This window comes from Mesoplodon bidens, assembly GCF_964165515.1.
Source record: "Mesoplodon bidens genome assembly, chromosome: 3".
NCBI classification, from domain to species: domain Eukaryota; kingdom Metazoa; phylum Chordata; class Mammalia; order Artiodactyla; family Ziphiidae; genus Mesoplodon; species Mesoplodon bidens.
Window position 1 is genome coordinate 132,578,778 of NC_138178.1, and position 23,882 is coordinate 132,602,659.

Consider the following 23,882-nt stretch of genomic DNA (forward strand, 5'->3'; position numbering starts at 1 on the left):
ATCCAGAACCTGACTTCAACCTTCTCTTCAGGAGACAAGTTAACAATTTCCGCCAGGCTGCCCAGAACGCCACCGGCCACTGGCGTTTCCTCCAGACTGCTCAGAACTCCGGAACATCGGGGCGTTTTCCTCCCGCCCACCGAGAGAAAACAGCCGCCCGGGAGCGAGCGCAACGAACAGCCGCGCCGCCGGGGCCGGGCGGGCCGCAGTGCCACCCGGGCCCTGTAGGGGGCGCGCGCGCGGCCGGGCCCGGCCGACCAGAGGAGAGGCGGAGCGCGGGCGGGGGCAGCGCGCTCGAAGCTCGGCGCTTCCTGTTCCGGCGCCAGGAGGAGCCGCGCTCTGCTGGTGCTGCTGCCGACCCAGTCTCCGTCGCCGCTGCCGTCGGTCGGGCTGCGCTCAGTTCTTCAGCGCTCAGTTCCCTCGGACCCATCGCCGCTTCTAGACCTTGCTGCGGGTTCGGATCTTGCCGGGTGAGGCTGCCTCGGTGCTGGCGGGGTCGTGGAGGGGAGCAAAGGAGCACGCCCAAGCGGGACGCGGGCGCAGTAACGGAGATGCCTGAGTCGCCTCTTTGGGGGCCGGGGGCTAAGGGTTTCTCCCCGTCGTCTTCCTCCCGGCTGCGGGATGTCGGCTCTCTCGCCCCCCAAGGAGAAGGCGTCGGAGGCGGGTGACGTCGCGCCCGATGGGTTTCTCCGCGCGTGACGTCAGGCCTGGCTGGGGGCGGGGCGGGGAGCGGCCTGGCCCCTCCCCCACCCCTTCCCGGGCAGGCGCGACCCGCTCGGAGGCCGGTTCGCTCCGGTTGATCCCGGACTCCTTTTGTTCGTTTGGCCCTTTAGGGCTGCCGGCCTCCCGCCCCTTGGCCCTGGCCCCCTCCCCCACTCAGTAATTTCCAATGAAAGGGAGAGGGAGGCCTGAACAGATTCTTGGTGGAGTCTGTGACGCTAGTTTAAGATTTTTCTCATTGTGACGTTTTGGTCATTATTTTCTAGAGGAGTTGCTAGCAGATACCTTAGACGAATACCCATGACAGAAACGATGGGAAGTGTTGAGTTCTGTAATACTCCCTTTTTGCAGGATTTAGGAGCGCTTGGTGGCTTTGGACCGTTTTCTTCTGAAAACCAAGAGTAGTGCTTTTAATAAATGAGGATTCTAATGTTGAAGCATCGAACCGTACTCACCTGACTGAAAAAAAAATTTTTTTATAGCATTGCTACTAAAGAAATACACACTCGTACACGTGGTGGTTGTATGGGCCTCATTACAGGGGAAGGTAGCCTTCAGAAATCTTTCGGAAGTTCTTTGTTTAGGAGTGTTCTTTGGGCAGGGAGAACAGACATTTTTCTTGCTACTGGTGTCTTGAACCTCCTATTCAAAACTAGTTTGTCTCAGAAACTTGAGCTGTGTGTACTAGAATGTCCTTTTCCTCTCTCCAGGAGGAACGGAGACCCAGAGACAACCCCTTAACCGAAATCCTTGGGACCAGTGTGTTTTGGAATTCAGAAATCTTTGGATTTTATCTTTAGATTTTAGAAAGACAATAAGGTGCAAAGATGAGAGATCACACTAGCAGAGTCGGGGCAGCATCCCCTAATCCAACAGTAATATTTGTGCAGCGAATAGGGGAGAATTAGTGGAAACTGTAAAATAGCCTCAGGTCAGGTTTTGCCACCAAGTAAGTTTTATGCCAAACCTGGGAGCATTTCTTTCATTTTTAGAGGTTTCTGAACTGAGAACTGTAGATAAAGGTTTGTGGACCTATCGTAGCAATTTGTAAAAGCTAACATTTGTTGAGTTTTTGCTATGTGCCAGACAGTGACCAAGAGAGTTGTTTATTATGTAAGTCTCACAGCAAATCTATGAAGTGGATGCTACTCCTGTCTGCTTTCACCTCTGGGGTTTGCACAGCTCAGCTTGTGCAGAGCCAGCCAGTGAAGTGCAGTGTTACGTAGTCTGTCATACTATTGGTGTTCACTCTTTTTAACCATAAGCAATATGCCCATACACAGAGGAAGACAAGATAATGTGTCTGTTTTCCGGGCACTTTTATTATAGGCACTTGATTTACCAGTCCCATTTAGTCTCTCCTGTTACTGGCCCATTCTTTATAGTTGAAGTAACAGGTTCATTCAGGTAAGCTGACTCAGAGACATTCAAACCTTGGTCTAGAGACTCTCTGCTAAGGCTTTCATATTCCTCCATTTTCTACATTCTAACCAATCTGAACTGCTTACACCAGGGGTCCCCACCCGCCAGGCCACGGGCCCGTACGGACCCGCACGTCCGTGGCCAGTTAGGAACCGGGCCGCACTGCAGAAGGTGAGCTGCGGTGAGCGAGCAAAGCTTCATCTGCCGCTCCCCATCGCTCGCATTACCGCCTGAGCCATCCCCCTCCCCCCACCCCCGCTTCCGTGGAAAATTTGTTTTCCGTGAAACCGGCCCCTGGTGCCGAAAAGGTTGGGCACCGCTGGCTTACACTTCCCACAGATCTCTTGTCCCCCTCTCAGCTTTTGCACAAACTGCTCCTTTCCCTAGGGCCTGTCGCAGCTCTTCACCTCATTGTTCTCCCAGACTGCAAAGGCACCACTCCTCGGGACTCCTTGTCTGATACTCCTTTCCTTGATTCCTATAGGAGCTTTTCGAGGTGCTCCCATAGAGCCCTGCGCTTACCCCAGGTAACCTACTGTTTAAATGGTAGTTCTCCGCCATACTGTGAACGCCTTTAAGCGTTTATTCCACGCAATACTATTCATTTCCCCAAGGCCCAACGCAGTACCTGGCACTTATGTTCCAATAAGTATCTGAATGTAGAAAATACGGCTGACATGAGGTTGTGGGGAAAAAAATTTTTTTAATTACATGTTTCTAAGTAATTTAAAATGTTCAAAAACTTGCAGATCCCCAATTTCTTGAGTTGCCCAAATGTAAATTAGAGTGTATCTGATAAGCGCCAATACTAAAGTTTATCCTATACGTTCATTCAAAATTTATATTTTCAGTACAATATATTACCACTACTGTATCCTCTCTCCATACTAAACAAAACCATGCAAAAATCCTGATTTCCCTTAGTGACTCTTAATAAATATGTTACTTGTTTATAACTGTAGATTATTAAATATTTTACTTATCTGTGAAGTAGTCGGGAATTATAACTGTTTTGCTGATGGGAAGGTGGTCTCTGGTTAAAAAGTTTGCCTTTGTCAAAAGATTCAGACAAAAGGATTGGTGTCCATGTTTCAAAACAGTGTAGTCCCATACTGTTTATGACTCCACTACAATTTGATGGCCTATTGAAATATTCCTTTTCCAATAGTCACTAGTAATTTATGGAGTTCAACTTTTTTAAACCTCCCCATGATGGAATTACCATTTTTACTCTAAAGGCCATACGCTTACAGAAATGTTTTACTTTTCTAGTGCATGTTGAAAGAAATTTTGTACTCTTGTTTTAAAATTGCTCCTCAGAAAATACAATGATTGGGCTTCCCTGGTGGCACAGTGGTTTAGAATCCGCCTGCCAGTGCAGGGGACATGGGTTCAAGCCCTGGTCCGGGAAGATCCCACATGCCGCGGAGCAACTAAACCCGTGCGCCACAACTACTGAGCCTGCGCTCTAGAGCTTGCGAGCCACAACTACTGAGCCCTCGTGCCACAAATACTAAAGCCCATGCGCCTAGAGCCCATCGTCCGCAGCAAGAGAAGCCACCGCAATGAGAAGCCCGTGCACCTCAATGAAGAGTAGCCCCTGCTTGCCACAACTAGAGAAAGCCCACACGCAGCAACGAAGACCCAACACAGCCAAAAATTTAAAAAAATAAAAATACAGTGATTATTCTTCACATAATGTGTACTGCCATAAAGTATTAACAGAAAGTTTGGAAGTGATAACTTTAGATTATTCTGAAAAGAAAAATTTAAATCTTCCTTGATTTTACACTTTTTTTCCCCTAGTTCAAGGTTGCATTGGCCTCATCTTAATTAGCATAATCCATATGTTTGAGAATCGTTTTTTAGAAAATCTAGGGTTTGGAGAATCCCCTGGCGGTCCATTGGTTAGGACTTGGCACTTTCATTGCTGGGGCCCCAGGTTCAATCCCTGGTGTGGGAGCTAAGATTCCACAAGCCATGTGGCACAGCCAAAAAAAAGAAATAAAAAAAGAAAACCTAGGGGTTTTCGTGGTTTGTTTTTTTTTTTTACATTCTGCAACTCTTCTCATATTGGAATAGTGATGTCCAACTCTATCTTTTAACCTTTTTATGATGAAAGTATTCTCCAAATAATAAATTGGAATGTTTCCAATTAATATGAACACTGTTTATTCTAGGTATGGAGAGCAGGTCACTTTACTATGCAGTTCTGTAGAACAGGAAGTGACTTATTTCTAATCCCTTTGGTTGGGGCTTTATTATTTCCTCTATCTTCCAGGATTTGATTTTGAATTTAAACTTTTGAAAGCCAGAGTTGTGAATCAGTTTGATATTATTAACTAATGGAATACAATATTTTAATGTAATGCTATGATTAATTAACCATAGTTTTTCACAAACTAAGAGGGAGATGAGTAATTTTGAAAACCCAAACTGTAAGACCATGTGAAATTCAATGAGTTGCTTAGTTGGTTAGGTTTTCTGCTCCAGGATTAGTGTGAACTTTGATACAGAACTATTTTCTGTTTCGAAAAGGCTCACCCTGTTTGAAAAGAATGTTAGTCTTAGGTAAACTTTAAACTTGTTGTGCATGGATAAACTTTAGTCCTAAGAATTTACTATTGTGTGATGTGACATTTTAGTATAAAACAAACCTTAACATGGGAATGACTAGATAATTGTATTGCTATACATTCATGATGTGTTTTTTAATATTATGAATTAAGAGCAGGGTTATAGCAGTTGCAGCAGTAGGCTTCCTGTTCATTTCCTTTATCATTCCTCATGATAACCAAATCATAAATAATAAAACTGTAAATGCAAGGATGGCTCAATATTAAGCAATATATATGTAACTATATTGTGTATTGATGGGACAAAGGAGAAGAACTGCAAGATCAACTCATTAGATGCCAAAAAAAATCATCTGAAGAGATTCAGTGTTGGGTTTTTTATTTTTAACTAGCAAAATAGGAATAAATAAGTCTAGCAAAATAGGCATAGATAGAAACTTCCTTACTATAATTGTTTTTTAAATCTCAAAACTAAAAATGAGTCATATATAAACATTAGAAGTATTGCCAGGAGAGTTGAGAAGAAGACTACTGTGCTCACACTATCTTATTTAATATTTCATTGTTGTTTAAGTCCTAGCTTAGGCAAAAGAGAAAAGAGGTGTAAATACTACAAAGAGAGGGTAAAATTATTTTTTGCTAATGGCATAATTCTTTATCTGCAGATTCCAGAGAGTCAACTGAGAGACTTTCAGGATAAAATAATTCAATAATGTCACTGCTTACAAAAGTAATACACTAAAATTTGAAAGGCTTTCCCATATATGAACAACCAATTAGAATATATAATGGAAGAACCAGTTTACAACCACAAGAAAACGTTTACCATTTAGAAATCTAACTCAAAAAATGTGTAGGAGTCTTGATTTTTAAAAACTACTGAGTGGGGACTTCCCTGGTGGCACAGTGGTTGGGAATCACCTGCTAATGCAGGGGACACGGGTATGAGCCCTGGTCCGGGAAGATCCCACGTGCCGCGGAGCAACAAAGCCTGTGTGCCGCAACTACTGAGCCTGCGCTCTAGAGCCCATGAGCCACAACTGCTGAGCCCATGTGCCACAACTACTGAAGCCTGCGTGCCTAGAGCCCGTGCTCTGCAACAAGAGGAGCCACCGCAATAAGAAGCCCACGCACCGCAAAGAAGAGTAGCCCCCGCTACCAGCAACTAGAGAAAGCCTGCACGCAGCAATGAAGACCCAACACAGCCAAAAATAAAATAAATAATTTTTTTTTTTTAAAAAAACTGAGTGATAATAAATGACAGTGGTGGGAACTAGAAAGACATACCTTGTTCTTGAATGAGAATATTTTATACTTTAAATGTATGAAATGTCCCCTAAATTAATCTGTAAACTTAATGTGTTTATTTGTTGTGTTGTTGGGTTTTGTTTGTTTGTTTTGTTTTTTTACAAAATGATCTAGAAAAAAATAAGCATGAAAATATTCAGGAAAATCTGAAATAAATAGTAATAGTAGGTCATAAAATTTGTTTAAAATTTAAAGCTGCCCTGATGAGATGTTATAGTGTGGATCAGTAGGAAAGAATAGAGTTCACAATACCTTTGGGAAATGATGGAGGCTCTATGACTTGGTGGTTAAGAGTCTTGGCTCTGGGGGCTTCCCTGGTGGTGCAGTGGTTAAGAATCCGCCTGCCAATGCAGGAGACAGGGGTTCGAGCCCTGGTCCAGGAAGATCCCATATGCCACAGAGCAACTAAGCCCGAGCACCACAACTACTGAAGCCCACGCGCCTAGAGCCCGTGCTCCACAACAAGAGAAGCCATCACAATGAGAAGCCGGTGCACCGCAACGAAGGGTAGCCCCCGCTCGCCACAACTAGAGAAAACCCTGCACGCAGCAAGGAAGACCCAATGCAGCCAAAAATACATAAATAAATAAATTTATTTAAAAAAAAAAAAAATCTGCCTGCTAATGCAGGGGACACAGGTTTGAGCCCTGGTCCAGGAAGATCCCACATGGTGTGGAGCAACCAAGCCCGTGCACTACAACTACTGAGCCTGCGCGCCTAGAGCCTGTGCTCTGCAACAACAGAAGCTACCGCAATGAGAAGCCCACACACCGCCAAGAAGAGTAGCCCCTGCTCCCCACGACTAGAGAAAGCCCACGCACAGCAATGAAGACCCAACACAGCCAAAAATAAATAAATAAAATAAATAAATTTATTTTAAAAATATATATATATTTTTAAAAAAAGAGCCTTGGCTCTGCAGTCAGACGATACCTGGATTTGAATCTCCTCTGCTTGTCACTAGCTCTGACTTTAAACAAGGTAACTTGCTAAGCTTCCTTTCCTCCAGCTATACACTGGGAGTGGTAATAGAATCTGCATCTATTAAACGAGGTTATACACCTAAAGCACTTAGCATGGTGCCTGTTCCATGATATATTTACATATATGTGTGTATGTATGTATATATATTCAGTGTTTGTTGTCAATAGCAACTGTAGAATGTATTAAAGGTAGCTTGTCAAATGGGTTCGAGCCCTGGTCCGGGAAGATCCCACATGCTGCAGAGCAAGTAAGCCTGTGCGCCACAACTACTGAGCCTGCGCTCTGGAGCCCGTGCTCCGCAACAGGAGAAGCTCCCGCTCGCCGCAACTAGAGAAAAGCCCGTGCGCAGCAACAAAGACCCAACACAGCCAAAAATAAAAATAAATAAATAATAAATAATTTTTTTTTAAAGGTAGCTTGTCAAGTCTGTTGAAATAAGATAGATTATTCAGTAATTGTTGTTTGAAAGAACAGAAAGGTTTTAAACAAGTTAAACCATAGAAGTACTATTAGAAAGCATAGGTGATTTTTTTTTTTTTTTTTTTTTTTTTTTTTGCGGTACGCAGGCCTCTCACCGCTGTGGCCTCTCCCATTGCGGACTGTGCTCTGGACGCGCAGGCTCAGCGACCATGGCTCATGGGCCCAGCCGCTCCGCGGCATGTGGGATCTTCCCGGACCAGGGCACAAACCCATGTCCCCTGCATCGGCAGGCGGACTCTCAACCACTGTGCCACCAGGGAAGCCCCATAGGTGAATTTTTCTGTCTCATATGACAGACATCTAATTTCCTTAATGTCTTACAAAGCATTAAAAAAAAAGATGTACTACTAAGTAGTAAAATGATCAAAGGCAAAATAGAGTCCATACTGTGTTATTCTATTTATATGAAGTCAAGGAACAAGCGAAAACTAAGAAAGTGATTGCTGAGTGGCAAAGGGGAATTGATTGGAATGTGGCACAAGTAAACCTATGGAGTGAAGGAAATGTTCTGTCTTGGATGGTCACAGGGGCATATGCAACTGTCAGAGCTTGGTTACCTGAACACTGATCCGTGCATTTTATTGAAAGTTAATTATACTTCAATTAGAAAAATTGATAAAAGTGGTCCAAGGGCATGAGCTTATTCGCAGAAAAAGAAGTCTAAATATGGTATTAAATTTAAATGATGCTCTATTTTCCACTTAATTAAAGAAATGTAAGTTAAAACAAGATGCCAATTTTTAACCTATTATAATGGAAAATGATTTATAAATTTAATAACATCCAGTGGTGAAGAGGAGTTTTAAAAAGGTAGAGTGTAAACTGGCATGGACTTTTTGAGATGGATCTTAGAGGACTTTACCTGTTGACTATGTATTTCACTTCTGTACTTTTTCCTGGTGATAGACTCGAAAAGATAGGTGTTTAAAGATGTTCACTGTGTCATTGTTTAAAACAATTCAAACTGTGAACAGTCTAAACCACCACCAACTTGAGACTGTAAACTAAATTATGGATCACTTTTATATGATGTGCAGCCAGTAAAAAGGGATGAAGTTTACAGAGGTGTATGAACTATTATGGAAATTTTTCCTGTATAAAGAAAATCATTATGTAAATGATTAAGATTCCATTTAAGTAAAAATAGTGTATGCATAGTTCCTTAAAGAATATATAAGAAATTAAACGCTGGTTTTGAAATATTCCTTCTTTCTTTTTTTTTTTGTTTGGTTTTGTTTTTAGGAAAATGTCTGATGAATTTTCGGTAAGTTGATGCATTTACTCTTCGTAAGTTTTTTGGCTCTTAGAAAAAAGACATGGTCCTAACTGTGGGCCCTGAGTCTTCCAATGTAAAAGAGATGCTTTTTGTGGTTCTTGGTTTTTGTTTTTTTAGCATGTGATTTTGATAGATGATTTGCCTTAATTTACTGAGCTATGTTTGAAAATGCATTCTGTTGTATTTATTTCTTTATGAATCCTTAAGTAGAAAATTTCTTAAAGGGTTACTTCTGTTCTCTTTTTACCTGATAGTGTTAATAATAGCCAACATTTATTGAAAATTACATACCAGGCACTGTGTTAAGTGCATTAAATGAGTTATCTCATTTAGGCCTCAGGTTAACCCTAAACTGTTGTTTTGAAAATGAGGAAACTGAAGCTCAGAGAGGGTATGTAACTTACTTGAGGTAAAGCTAGGATCGAGATCACACTTTGTTAATCACTTGTATTTAGAAAACTTGAGCTTCTCTGAGGAATTTGCATTGTAAAGCTGCTATTCGAGGTAACTCCTAAATTTTGTATTAAATGAGTTGTTTTTTAAAAAACTGAACAGCTTGGCTTTTGAAGAATCCCTGACCCTATAGCTTACTATCCTTTATGGGTTTGTAATTATGTTTGGCATTGCTTGTCCCTGAATAAGGTCAATAAGACACGCCTGTTTTGTATTCCAGTTGGCAGATGCGCTACCTGAACACTCCCCTGCCAAAACCTCTGCTGTGAGCAATACAAAACCCGGCCAACCTCCTCAAGGCTGGCCAGGTTCCAACCCTTGGAATAACCCAAGTGCTCCACCTTCTGTGCCATCTGGACTCCCACCAAGTGCAACACCCTCCACTGTGCCTTTTGGACCAGCACCAACAGGAATGTATCCCTCTGTGCCTCCCACCGGACCACCTCCAGGACCCCCTGCACCCTTTCCTCCTTCTGGACCATCATGCCCCCCACCTGGTGGTCCTTATCCAGCCCCAACTGTGCCAGGCCCTGGCCCCACAGGGCCATATCCTACACCAAATATGCCCTTTCCAGAGCTTCCGAGACCCTATGGTGCGCCCACAGATCCAGCTGCAGCTGGTCCTTTAGGTCCATGGGGATCCATGTCTTCTGGACCTTGGGCACCAGGAATGGGAGGGCAGTATCCTACCCCTAATATGCCATATCCATCTCCAGGGCCATATCCCGCTCCTCCTCCTCCCCAAGCACCAGGGGCTGCACCACCTGTTCCATGGGGCACTGTTCCACCAGGAGCCTGGGGACCGCCAGCGCCATATCCTGCCCCTGCAGGATCATATCCCACACCAGGACTCTATCCCAGTCCCAGTAATCCTTTTCAAGTGCCTTCAGGACCTTCCGGTGCTCCACCGATGCCCGGTGGCCCCCATGTGAGTGTTTAATTTGTTATTTAACATGCAGTAATAGTCCCATAAGCACAACTGAAAGATTGTCTCCAGTTTCGGATGGAAGATTAGAAAGCTTTTAAACCTTTTTTAAAAAGGTGTGTGTATATTAAAAAAGAGTAACTTTCAAACTTCAGGTAAACTTAGGTAAAGCATTTAAAAGGATGAAAACAATATTCCTGGTACTAAAAGTAGAAAAATTCCCCAAATATCCCCAAAGACTTTGTAATGTAGTAAGCAGTGTCCTCAACAGCATCCTTGAGGTAAACTCAAAGATGTGTTTCGTTGGATTTTTTTTTTTTTTTTTAACATTTCTCAGTACTGTTTTATAGCATCACACCAAAGCACAAGTTCACTAAAAGTAATCTCTGCCAGTCTGGCTAGATATAGAGGTAGATTTTTAGAGAATCCAGGGCAGTGAATGTGTAATGTTGCCCATCTTTCATGCAACTGTCCATAGTGTTTCTCAGCCAAGGTTTTGTTAGCTCCTTAACAGTACTGATCTCAAGATTATACCAATCTCTGCATTGCCAATTATATGTAATGCTGTGTGCTTTTCTGTCAGCCAAGCTGGAGTAGGGTTGACATCTTAGTCGAGGACCCTTTCTTGGGCGTATGACCAAATAGAAAAGCACCCTGTTTCCCCATGAACTGAGCCAAGTCAGATGCTCCATAGGGGCGAAAAAATCTATTTATTCTTAACAAAGTACTAATCAGATCTCCAACCAGATTAATCAAACATCCACCTCAATTGTAAAGGAGAAATACCTTAATAAAGTGCCCCTAAAACTTCTTTTCATTAGTGTAACTTTTTGCTCTATATATATTGTCTTAAAAAATTATTTTTGTAAATTGTATGCCAGAATAAGTGAGATGATTAGCTGTTTGGCTTTATTAAGCAATAAGTTTATTTTAAGCCACAGCAAGGAGTTAATCAACTCCATTTACAAAATCTAGAAGTTTACTTTTTCTTTTTTCTATTGCAGTCTTACCATTAAGTTAACAATGGATGAAGAGATGACGCATTGCTTTTTGAAGTACATATATATATATGCACTTGAATGCATATATAAAAATTGCTGTTTCACTATTCTTAGAGGGCATTCATGAAAGAACAACTCTTGCACCTCTCAGAAGATATCTGCCTCTTGTGCTTGGATGTATAGTACATCTGATGGAAACAATCAGATAAAAATGTAAAAGTAAATCATTCAAATGTGATTTTTATTCGGTTTTTATGGAAAGTTAAAGTAATTAAGTATATTGAATAGCTCTTTGATACAATTTGTTTAAAACAAATTTTCGATTTGTTTAAATTATGAAACTAAATACTTATATTATCACTTTTTCCCCTAAATAAACACACTTTGAAAACAATCACATTGTCATAATTTAAACAAATGATGCCTCTCAACATTTTGAGCTGCTCTATCTATAGGATAAATAAACCTGGTCCTTCTGAGGTTATCTTTTGGATATACATTTTAAAACTGTTGGTAATTATTGTCAGATGTTGAGTTCATTTTTATCCTTGAGCTTTTAGTAAAAACTTTACTTCATTTTGAGTTCCTGATGTATTTTTAGCCATATGGGTCATACAGCTCTAAAATCTGCCCTTTATGGAAACTGTTTTCTTTTTAATGCAGGCCAACATGTATATGTAAATTATATTCTTAGAGAATTGGTGATCTCTTTGTACTTGTAGAATAGATTATGATGTGTCCATATTACTTTGGAAAGAGCTCAAGGACGGAAATATTTCTCTCCTTTGTCTTGAACCTCAAAGTAGAAGAGACCCTAGGAACTGCTTCATAGTAACAAGTAATTTGCCTTCCCACAAAACACTCTTCTGCAGGACTCTTCCTGTAGCCCCCTCTCCCTCGGTTCTTTAGAAGAAGCACTTCCCTTCATTCCATCCTGATGCAGAAAGCTGGCACACTCTCGGGGTCTATCACAAACACAGAAGTTATGTTTAGAGAACCTTAGTCATACAGACATGACTGTTCTCTTTGTACAAGTGTGATCGAAACACGTTACGTCTTTCAGAGTGGTTAAGCTATGTCATCGTCTCTTGCATAGTTTTCCTGGATCTGTTTGTAACGTGCTTATGGCTAACAGTTCAGTTCTGTATTTGTTGACAGGTAAGACAGGTATATAGGTAGAAGAATGAGTGCCATCCTCAAAAATTATCCTCTAGCTGCAACACTGAGAATAATCATAAAGTGTAGATCTCTGCAATTGAGTTTAAAGCAGTGTGACTGTGTTACTTAAAAATAAGTGTTGTTTGTAACCTCCAGAATAGCTTTTTGGCACCTTATCTTTAAATCCTATTTTTAGATTTGGGATAGAACTGACCATGTTATTTGTCAAATTTTGAATGTATCCATTAGGTTACTAAAATGTATTGTGACTTTCTTGACCAGTATATGAGAGATTTATGCTGGAGCTCTTACCTTTGCTTAGAAATAAAATATTTAGTAGTTTCTCTTATAGTTAAAATGTCAAGAATGCCAAATGCTGCCAATATAATGGTTTGATAGCTACCTCCTTTTAAGAAAGCAAGATTGTCACCTTTGAGAGGAACATTCAGTATTTAGGCCTCCCTTAAGTAGATGATAGATTCAGGCTTTCAGAATTGAAACTAATTTGTTTAGATATTTTCAGACTGGGGAATGTTAGACAGCCCTTTCATAGTGGCACAGTCTTTTTTTCTTTCACTTCTTTGCAGGGACAAGTGGCAGCTATCTGCAACACTCTTGGAATCTGTTGTAGCCTTCAGTTTATAAGGCAGTAGCCTTAGAAGGTGTCATAGCTTAACTTGTCAATCAATATCATAATGTCAGCTAACTCTGGAGGGATGATAGGCAAAGTGAGATGGCAGCAAAGATCTCTCTCCTTTTGGTTATTTTGGTTGTCCTACCTTGGAATAAGTTGACAACTCTGGCTTCAGATAAAATATTTAACACTAGAGAGGATAACATTTGACTACAAGAAGAACAGGTAGCAAGTTTGGGAATCTCTTATTGTGGAGACCATTTACTATCAGAGAAAAAATCTTATGCTAAAGGATTTGAAGGGCCATGAATACAAGATTTGGAATTATTACCCCTTATAAGTATATTAACTGCTGGTGACCCATACTGCCCAGTGTGTCCTAGATGATACTGCCGTTTTAAACTTGGCTCTTCGAGGATTTTCCAACTGATTTTTGGGAAATTTTTTTTAAACGTAATTGAAATCAAAGGGAATAGAATTCGCTTTTACATTCTTTTTAATTTTCAAGCATCATTTCTCAACTTGAGGGAGGGGCATCTCAATTCTTGTGGGTACTTGGGGGCAAAAGGTATTTTTAGGTTCAGGGTGGAGTTAAGAAAAGCAGAAGTTGTTTCAAGGGAGGAATGGAGAAAAGCATCTAAGAAGGTTTTTGTCTTTACAAGGGAATAATGTTGCTTTTAAAACAAGTTATGCTAGGCTGAGATTGGTTTGTGGAAGAGACTGCTTGTTAGAAAGTATGTTTGGTCTTAAGGGAATATGAAGTACGGAATATGCTGGCATTTGGACTTTCAGAGCAGGAATTTTAAGATAAATTTGATGGAGATAGTTGAGATGTGTTGAGAAATAGTGTTTCTGAAGTTAGAATCTTAGATTTTGAAATTTTGAGCCTAAAGACGACAATGAAAATTTAAAGTATAGACCTTAGGTCCTCACTCACTCACTCAGTCCTCAAGAAGGAAGGCTCCTTAAAGGAGTGCTTACAATGCCATGGGTTGTCTCAACTGGACCCGGCCTGACACTTGTTCATGCTTTTGTTTTTTTTTTTTTGTTTTTTTTTTTTTTTGCGGTATGTGGGCCTCTCACTGTTGTGGCCTCTCCCGTTGCGAAGCACAGGCTCCGGACGCGCAGGCTCAGCAGCCATGGCTCACGGGCCCAGCCGCTCCGCGGCATGTGGGATCTTCCCGGACTGGGGCACGAACCCGTGTCCCCTGCATCGGCAGGCGGACTCTCAACCACTGCGCCACCAGGGAAGCCCTTGTTCATGCTTTTGAAGATGGCTGTTTACAGCTGTGACTCCATAGCCCTGTTTTCTGTAAAGTAATATATTGATTATTTGGGAATAGACAATACATTTTTTTAATTACCCAAGGGCCTCCTTCATTCTTTGTCAGTTTTACTGTTTATTGTTTTCAGTAGAGAATAATGAAAGGGCAGAGAAGAAAGGGGGTGAATTTGGGGCCTTGGTCTGTCATACCACTACATGGGATATTAGAATATTTTCTAGGAAAGAAGTCAGTTTTTCCCCTGCTTTTTTTACCTCACAGTTATTAGTGCTACCTGTTGTAGTCAGATGTACAGCTTTTGAAACTATTTGTGTGTATCAACATAGCTCTACTCAGAGTTTCAATTAAAATACCGTGCCTAGTTTGCATATCAGTCAGTTGCCTACACTTCCAAAAGATTCGTGCCAATGTCTTCCTTCCTCACCCTGAATAATCTAGTGCTAGATTTATAAAATGCCTGGTTTATAAACCTCGGAAATTAAACCTAAGCACAGACCTTCAAGTGTTCAAGTTTTTGAAAAGCGTAAGGCTTGATTCAGATGAATCACACTGATCCACTGTACTGTGCATAGAAAGTGGTGGGTGGCTTTCAGAGAAGACTATAATTTTATCTTAATAAAGCAATATTTAGTATTGAAGACAGACACTGTTTTATTTTCAGAATTCTGCCAAGTAAAACAAAAATTGCCAATAAAATAATCAGTATTAAAGAAATGGCCATGCAAGCTTCTGGCAATAGACAGCATCTGAAAACTGCATTCATTCAGCAGACACTCAGATGTCAATGATCCAGATGCTTTGCCAGATGCCAGAGATACAGAGACGAAGAGAATGCCTGTCTTTCAGAGGCTTACAGCCTAGGGGGAGGCATTACAGAATTGATGAGTACATCCAGTATTAGTTTACCTGGACAAACATATTTTAGTATTGCCGCTGGTGGAATTTATAGACTAGCCTTTGGGCATTTAAAGAACAAAGTAGGGCATAACTTTTTTTAAAGTAAGAAAATGCTTTCAAGACTGTAGTGTTTGTCAGTGCAACTATCAAGAGTGCAAAGTAATGGGATGTTTTTCCTCTAATTTTCCCCTGGATAAAGGCACTTTCACTGCCTGTCACTGATTAGTAGATCCTGATTTATTGCCATTAAGTAAACTTGACTTCTTATGCGTGTTCTATAAACATTCTTTTCCTTGATATTTTTGTATTTTTTCTTGATATTGTGATTTTTTTCATTGACTTAATAATGACAAATTTAATGTATGTAATTGTCTATGCATTTTAAGTTAAACTGCCTAAAATGTGATTTGACACACATTTGTTTGTATTATGAACTGTAAGCAATCTGTTTGAGATGTTAGGTTTTATCACCTGCTGCTGTATTTGTAAACAAAGACAAATGTTGCTTTAAGACGTAATTATAATTAGGAATAGTCTATGGATGTGATACTTGATATTTTTTAAGATAAACTTGTTTGCTTTTGTGTATTACACCTGAAAAGTTTTTTTTTTAATGTATTTTCATGGTTTCACAGTTTTTCCATTTATTTTAATCTTTAGGCCCAATTCTGGGCTTCCCAGAGCAAGTCCAGAGCTTGATTAACTGCAAAATTGTTGTCATAAAGAGAGAAAGAAAAACAGCCCGAGACATCCCTCTGTATGTGATCTGCCATTCACTAAGGCATTTAAATAGGCTGCCTGGGAACAGCCCCCCCTCCACAAACCACCTTTCAGCAACACATTGTCCGCTGTGAGGATTTCCTCTTCTCCCTTCAAGGCGAGCCTTGCTTTGTAACCAGGTTATCTACACATGAAGTCAGGGAACTATCCCTATCTGCCCCTGCTGCCACCACCCCGCTTTCTTTTACGAAAGATACTGCTATGCCTGTAGTAAGGGTCACATTATCAAACTTGGTGTATAGTTGCTGTTTTCTTTCCACAGGGGGTTTGCTAGCCTTTCTTGAAACCCAGTGTGAGTGGGGCTATAAACAAGTGACTAATTTGTGGTATATTCTGTTTTTAGAAAGGATTTCTGCTTTTTGCCTTTGGACAAAAAAAACATAAATTTTTAAAGTTGCATTTGATGTCTTAACATAGCTCCTAAAAGTACCCACCTAAAGTGGAACTGTGAAATAGGTAGTGAAATATAAGATCACTCTGGAGCAGGGCTGGGGGTTTCCCATCGTGAAATGACATTCCTCTGACAAACACATTCTTGCCTGGGTACCTGACATAAGCAAGTTCTTTTTTTACCACCATTTTAAAACTTAGCACTAGTCCTTTTGCAACAGTCCTTTTGCAAAATAGAATCCTAACTATAAGCTCATTTATTTTAGATAAGACAAGGCAATAGAATTCTAATACCAGAAGAGAATTTGGGCCTTCTTATAGAGTTTGTTCCTATCGCATTTGAACAGTATTCTCAATGAGGGCAGGGTTTTTTCTGTTTTTTTTTTTTTGCGGTACGCGGGCCTCTCACTGTTGTGGCCTCTCCCGTTGCAGAGCACAGGCTCCGGACGCGCAGGCTCAGCAGCCATGGCTCACGGGCCCAGCCGCTCCGCGGCATGTGGGGTCCTCCCGGACTGGGGCACGAACCCGTGTCCCCTGCATCGGCAGGCAGACTCTCAACCACTGCGTCACCAGGGAAGCCCAGAGGGCAGGTTTTTATGTTGATGCGTTGAACAATTTCTTTTCATACTATATCTTGCAGTTCTCTGGGATTCCCAGAACAAGGAGGAGACAAAGCAGGTTCAGCTTAGTTCCTCTGCTTTCTCTAGAGCAATTCCACAGTTCCACTGTATGGCAGTTTGGGCTGCCATAACGGAATATCATAGACTGGGTGGCTTAAACAGTAGAAATTCTTACGGTTCTGGAAGCTAGGAAGTCCACGATCTAGCTGCTAGCTAGTTCAGTTCTCAGTTTCGATGAGAGCTCTTCCTGGCTTGCAGACGGCTCCTCACTGTTTCCTCCCATATGGAGAGAGAAGCAAGCTCTCAGTTGTCTCTTTTTATACAGACACTAATCCCATCATAAAGGCCCCATCTCCAAATACCATCACGTTGCAGGTTAGGACTTAAAACATGGATTAGGGTGGCAGGGGCACAATTTGGTTCATAGCACTTACAGATAAGGTGTTTGAGGGGACAAAAAGCTTTGCTGCTTTTAAATTCTTAAAACTATTGTAGATGTCCACATCTCCTAGTTGAGGTTAGCTAAAATCAATCAGATTCACAAGTATAATAGAATCTCCATCCATCTAGAATTCTAAGCTATGCTTAAAGTGTTAGTGTCACACAAGAAAAGAGGATTATTTAACATTTTAAGTTTTTGCTCTGCCTTGTTTTATATTAGGCCTTATTTTTTAAGATGGTCATTTGGACGAGCATTCCTTAAAAAGAGGTAGGTAGATTTAAAAGAAAGCCTTTTTGCAGAGGTTGAGAGTCCGCTTGCCGATGCAGGAGACACGGGTTCGTGCCCTGGTCCGGGAAGATCCCACATGTTGTGGAGCGGCTGGGCCCGTGAGCCATGGCCACTGAGCCTGCGCGTCCAGAGCCTGTGCTCCGCAACAGGAGAGGCCACAACGGTGAGAGGCCTGCGTACCGCAAAAAAAAAAAAAAAAAAACTAAACTAAAAGACAGCCTTTTTTTAGGGATAAGGAAATCTTTAAAAGAGGTTAAGTAAATCCCAAGGTCTCCTTACATGACAATGGCATCAAAACGGTTTGTCCACTAGATTATATTTTGCTCAGATATCCAGTACCCTTTATATGCAGTTCCTTGATTACCAATCTAGACCCTTGCCTTTTCTCTTCCACAAGACATCCTGACTTGTTCTTGTCCCCTTAACCACTGAGTAGATTCCACAGCTATGGGAAAACTAGGAAAACACTCAACTGGTTAACTTTTTAGATAAAGAGGCCAAGTTAAACTGAGCTTCATGTATTGTCCTACTTCTTACCCAGGTTCATTTCCTGGGAGCTAGTAACTATAGCTCTTCTGTACACTTTACATACTTTAGCTCATGGAACTCTTAACACCCTGCATTTGAGATACACACAATCTAGGAGAAGACAGAAACAAGTCTAGTTGACTGTTTAAATGCACTGTCCCAATTAAGACACAACAGACCTCTAAGACAAGGACAGTTCTTAATCCTCATTTTATAGATAATGAAACTACAGCTAAGAGGTAGAGATCACACAGCTGGTATGTTATGGAACTGAGAATCCTAGGTGTGACCAGTAACAAAGCTTTGCTCTGTGCCACTTTGCTACAGAATGCTGCTTTCCTAAGAACAGGTTCTCCATCTTACACGTGCCTGCCATGGTTGCCTTAGTGCTGTAGTTCTGCTTCCAAAATTGTATACCTGGAAAGTCAAATCCATCTAACATGTATTGAATGTTATGTAGCAGACCTTTCACAGTTTATGTCACTGAATAAGTTTCATTAGCTATTCACTTTAAAAATCTAGTGTTTGTTTGAAATGTATATCCTTAGTGTCTGGGGAATAAGCACAATTCTTAAACTGCTAACTTGGAGAGCTGTATTTTCACAAACAGACAAATAATATTCAAAGGTGTAGCATTACAGAGTAGGTCAAAATATGGATGTGAGAATTGTTACAAAAGGTACTGGATGATCAAATCACTGGTTTCAGCCCTACCGATTATTGAAGACACTGGTTATCCAGCTGCCCCAAAGTGGGAAAGGCTTGGACAAGGCTGTCAGAGTGGCTGAGACAAAAGAGGTTTCTGTTAGTAGTAGTAGATGAGCAGCCAAGATGTACAGGAACTATACAGAGGGTGGGAGAGTCCAAGGGAGGTTCTACCAAGTATGGCTTGACAGTTCTTTTTTTAAACTTGCTGATGCAGGACATGCTAAGTTAAAACATCTAAATTGTTGCTTAGTTACTGCAACACAGAAAAATCCCAAGTACTAAACTTAATGAATACCTGGATCCCTTCTTGACTGCTCAAAGAAATCTTTACTAAAAAAGCCCAAACTACATGACTAACGATCAGGAGGACTCAGTACTTGGGCTCTTTATAGAAGGGGGTGAAGACGATTAATGTAAACCAGGAGAAGCCTGTTGACAAACTTCACAAGACTTCTTATCTGAAAGGTGGTAACGGGTCTCCACCTCTGGCGAGTCCGTAATAGAAATCTGATCAAATTCTAGAATGCAGTTTTTCATGGTTCAGTGAGCAGCACAATTGCTGGGGATTCAAGGGCAGAGTTTTTAGCTTTGAGCTCAGCCTGGCAGTGTGATTTGGTACAATTGACTAGCTTCCTGTGCTGATTTACTTTATCTATAAAACAGATAATAATGCTCAAAATACTCAAAGCACCAGGAGGGAAAAATGGAACATTCTTTCTTGGAGGGATTCTATTTAGTGTATTAGCATTAACTAAAAGATTACACATCTAGGGCTTCCCTGGTGGCGCAGTGGTTGAGAGTCCGCCTGCCGATTCAGGGGACACGGGTTCGTGCCCCGGTCCGGGAAGATCCCACATGCCGCGGAGCGGCTGGGCCCGTGAGCCATGGCCGCTGAGCCTGCGCGTCCAGAGCCTGTGCTCCGCAACGGGAGAGGCCACAACAGTGAGAGGCCCGCGTACCACAAAAAAAAAAAAAAAAAAAAAAAGATTACATATCTAATATATAGTATCACTGTTAATGCTTTTTAAAAAAATCAGATTGTCAAGCTTGAAGGCTAAAATTTACACAATGTGATGATATATTTATTAAACACAAAGATTGCCTTATAAGTGGTCATACATGCCAGTTTGCCTGGGACAACTCTGGTTTATGTTGTCCAGGCGTAATTATTAACAGTACCCTCCTTGCATTCTCAAAAGTGTCCCGGATTTAAGGATAAATTATATGGTTATCTTAACTATAACAAAATAGAATGCAAGTGAAGATTTTCCATGTTTATTTCCTGAGATAAAAAACATCCTAAACATGTTTTAGCATAGAATTAACCTTTCCTTCACATATATTATCTAGGGTGCAACTTATACTGCATCTTACAAAGGTGAAGAAAAATATCCCAGTCACTTAATTGCAGCCACAATTGTCTTCAGAAAATCCCCAAAGAAGAGAGCACATTCTAGTCCTAGAACAGGAAGCCATGCCTTTTTTAAACAGAGAAGCTAGATAGAGAAGGGGAGATGGGAATAAGGCTTCCTACTTTTCTGGGCACCTGTCCAAAGGTTCTTGCCTCATAGCCTCAAATGTGTCTCTTTTTGCCCCCCATTCTGAAAGCAATTTCCCTTAAAGCTCCAAGTTCTTTCCTAACTTAATCTTCTCACAAACTCAGTAGCACTGAAAATCATGTCCAATTTTGGGGGTCTTTAGCTGCTACATACAAACATCACCAAATCTCTGGTAGAACTGCATTTCATTTCCTCCAGTCCTGGGCTGACATGAGTGTTTCTAATTCACAATAATGGTGGAGGGGAGGGGACAGTGAAATTATTATTTCATAGGGTCCATTAGTGGCAGGAAATAAATGATGAAAACTTAAACCATTTCAGAATTATCTGCTGGCTGTAGTAATAGTTTTCCATTTTTTGCTATTTAAGCACTTCTTTTTTTTTTTTTTTTTTGCGGTACGCGGGCCTCTCACTATTGTGGCCTCTCCCGTCGTGGAGCACAGGCTCCAGACGCGCAGGCTCAGTGGCCATGGCTCACGGGCCCAGCCGCTCCGCGGCACGTGAGATCCTCCCCAGACCGGGGCACGAACCCGTGTCCCCTGCATCGGCAGGCGGACTCTCAACCACTGTGCCACCAGGGAAGCCCTAAGCACATTTTTTAATACTAGAACTTGGGATCTCCCGTAAGGATTCAGTGCTTCAGGGGCTGCCACGCTAGTCTTCATCAAGCTGTTGGCATAATGTCTGCTGCCACAACCAAGTTCTCAGAACGCTCAAGTTCTCTCACGTGGCTGCATGGCGAAGTACTTGGAGTTGCTGGAAACCATGTTTCCTCGGTGCTCGTGTGCTAGCACACTCCCTCGTCCCTCCTGCAGTTTGAATCCTGCCCTTTACCACAGGCAGCGGCTTCGTAGCTTAGCATTCCGACAGCATTGCCATAAAAGTACACGTCCCCCACGGTGGTAAAAATCAGTTTTGCATGTTGACCACAATTTAGTGACACATCTGTTCTCAGCACACTATTATGCTGCAGTGGTTGTGAAGTTAGAATCGTAAACAGCTCACTGAAAACATCCGTTTGAATAGAAAGTGAAACCTCGAAATAAGTTTGAATATCCATTTGCTGCTAGTACCTTTCATAACAAAGTACTTGGGAATCACATCTGACTTATTCATCAGAAAATTATTGCTCTCAAACAGCCCATACTCTGTATAATGAAAAGCATATTAGCATTACCAGGGGGAGGGTTGGAAGGAGATGCAATTGGGATTGGGTACATGGAGGACTTGTTAGAGTCTGATCATGTTCTATTGAATGGGGTGAGGGCTATACATGAGTATTCGTTCTATTTATTTAACTCCAAAGATATGTAATACTCTTTTGTATGTACAATTTACTTGTTAAAGCATATGGGGCCTGAGCACCTAATATTGAAAGGAAACCCCCATTTCACCCAGACTCTCTTTGAGAAAGGTAGAAAGGCCAGGCTTCAGTGTGACTGATTCCTGAGACATGTAACAGTAGCACAGGGCCGTGCCTAGCGTCAGTTTTTCCTTTGTCCTGATAACTGAAGATCTCAATTGCTTTAGGAGACAGATGGTTGTCATTAAGAACACAAAACATAAAGGGTCTGCACAGTGGTCCATTCAGTCTAGCATCCAGGCTGACAATGACAACAAGAAATGTTCTGTGAAAGAGCATAACTGGTACCTAAACCCGGCACGAGACAAGTGGAGAGGCGATTGTAAAGCATTCGAGTTTATAAGGCATTGTGTTAGGCTAGTACAAAGAGAATCACAAAATAAATATAGCCCCTCCCACACAGGAGGAGATGATAGGGATGGTACGCTCCATGGTGATATTAGGATAAGTGGAGAAAAACGAGGAAAACACAGACTGAGGATGAAGTGGTGCAGGAGCGTGTAAAGAGCACAAGTTCTGGAACCTGACCAGCCATATATACCGCTTACTAGATATATCACATTGGGTGAGTTACTTAACCTCTTGGCGCCTCCATTTCCTCAGCTATAAAAGGCGGATAACAATAATTCCTAACTCCATAGGGTTTTGAGAATTAAATGAAGTAATCCAGGTAAAGCACGCAGTGCTTGATGTCATAACCACTCAACAAATGTGAATGTACCATGGGACCTGGAAGGCACTTTTCTAGGTGTTAACAGTCTAGCAGAAGAAAGAGAAAAGTGAACAGGTCGTTTTCATTCGGTGTGATGTTCCAACTGCAGGAGGTGCAAATGACTCAGAAGACCCAAGCAGCACCTGAGAGTTAAGTGGCTACCATGTTTTGAGCACTACAGCCTCCTAAGGGCTTGAATCCCATTATCCCATTGAGTCAGGGGGTAAAATTCAGCCCTGTGAATGCAGAGCTGCATTCTTTCCCCTTTGCAGTGCAGATCTCCATTAGTGATTCAAGGCATCTGGCACTTCAGAAAAAGTCCTGTCTCAGAGAAAATGAATACAAGAGGGAGACTGTCCTCACCTCCAGCCTGTTTGCCCCTGGCCACATTTTCCTAATCACATCCATACTCTGTTTGAAAGCAGCTGACTTTGGGTAGGCTAAGGAATGGGTATGTGAGTAAGTTTCCGGAGGGATGTGAGGCAGGCAGGTACTCTGGGGTGGAGCTGATTGAAGCCGCTTGAGTGTAACTATTCTGCCACTGAGGAGCAGTAGAATAGAACCTGTGTTCCCAACATTCCAGAGAACAGCTAGCCCCACCCTGGAATGGCTTTCCCAGCTTTATTTCCCAGTGACGTCAGCAGCATACCTGCGAACACAGCTTGCTTCATGGCTGCCCACAGCTACACCATTCCTTCTTGCTGGCCTTTGGGAGTACACAAGACCTATTCATTACAGAGTCTCAGGCCACTAGGAACTCTGAACACCTCATTTTTTTTTTTTTTAATTTAGCCTCATCGGGTCTTAGTTGCGGCGCGCAGGCTCTAGAGCGCGTAGGCTTGGTTGCCCCATGGCATGTGGGATCTTAGTTCCCTGACCAGGGATCAAACCTGCATTACCTGCATTGGAAGGTGGATTCTTAACCACTGGACCACCGGGGAAGTCCCTGAACACCTCATTTTTAAACAGAGAGCCCTGCTTTTCCAAGGCTGCTTTGCTCCAGATTACATGAGAGACTTTAGCCCATATACAGGGATGCCAACTACTACTTTGATCAGGGAATAGATAAGAGAGGCATTTCTTGGAATGAATATGGGAGGATCTGAGCCTTGGATAAAGAGAATTGAGAAGACTTTGACCTAACACAGGAAGACAGAACAGTCCTAACTTAAATGAGCAAAAATGTATCAGCACATAGAGTTTTTCATTCAACTGGTATTTTTTTAAATTTATTTATTTTATTTATTTATCTTAGGCTGTGTTGGGTCTTCATTGCTGTGCGCAGGCTTTCTCTAGTTGCAGGGAGCAGGGGCTACTCTTCGTTGAGGTGCGTGGGCTTCTCATTGCGGTGGTTTCTCTTGTTGTAGGAGCACGG

The 23,882-nt window shown here is 41.8% G+C and overlaps 1 protein-coding gene across 2 annotated transcripts; it reads left to right on the forward strand.

Annotated features, from left to right (window-relative positions):
• The first annotated feature begins 339 nt into the window (after nt 1–339).
• MAPK1IP1L (mitogen-activated protein kinase 1 interacting protein 1 like) lies at nt 340–15,735 on the forward strand. 2 transcript variants are annotated; one of them, XM_081228863.1, is made up of 5 exons: nt 407–470; nt 2,627–2,669; nt 8,733–8,754; nt 9,440–10,147; nt 11,149–15,735. In XM_081228863.1, the coding sequence occupies exons 3-5, from the start codon at nt 8,737–8,739 to the stop codon at nt 11,158–11,160; spliced, it is 738 nt and encodes a 245-aa protein (XP_081084989.1). In that variant the 5' UTR covers nt 407–470; nt 2,627–2,669; nt 8,733–8,736; the 3' UTR covers nt 11,161–15,735. The 2 variants fall into 2 exon arrangements, with proteins under 2 accessions (XP_081084988.1, XP_081084989.1); XM_081228862.1 differs by lacking the exon at nt 2,627–2,669 and having other exon boundaries at nt 340–470.
• The last annotated feature ends 8,147 nt before the right edge of the window (nt 15,736–23,882 follow it).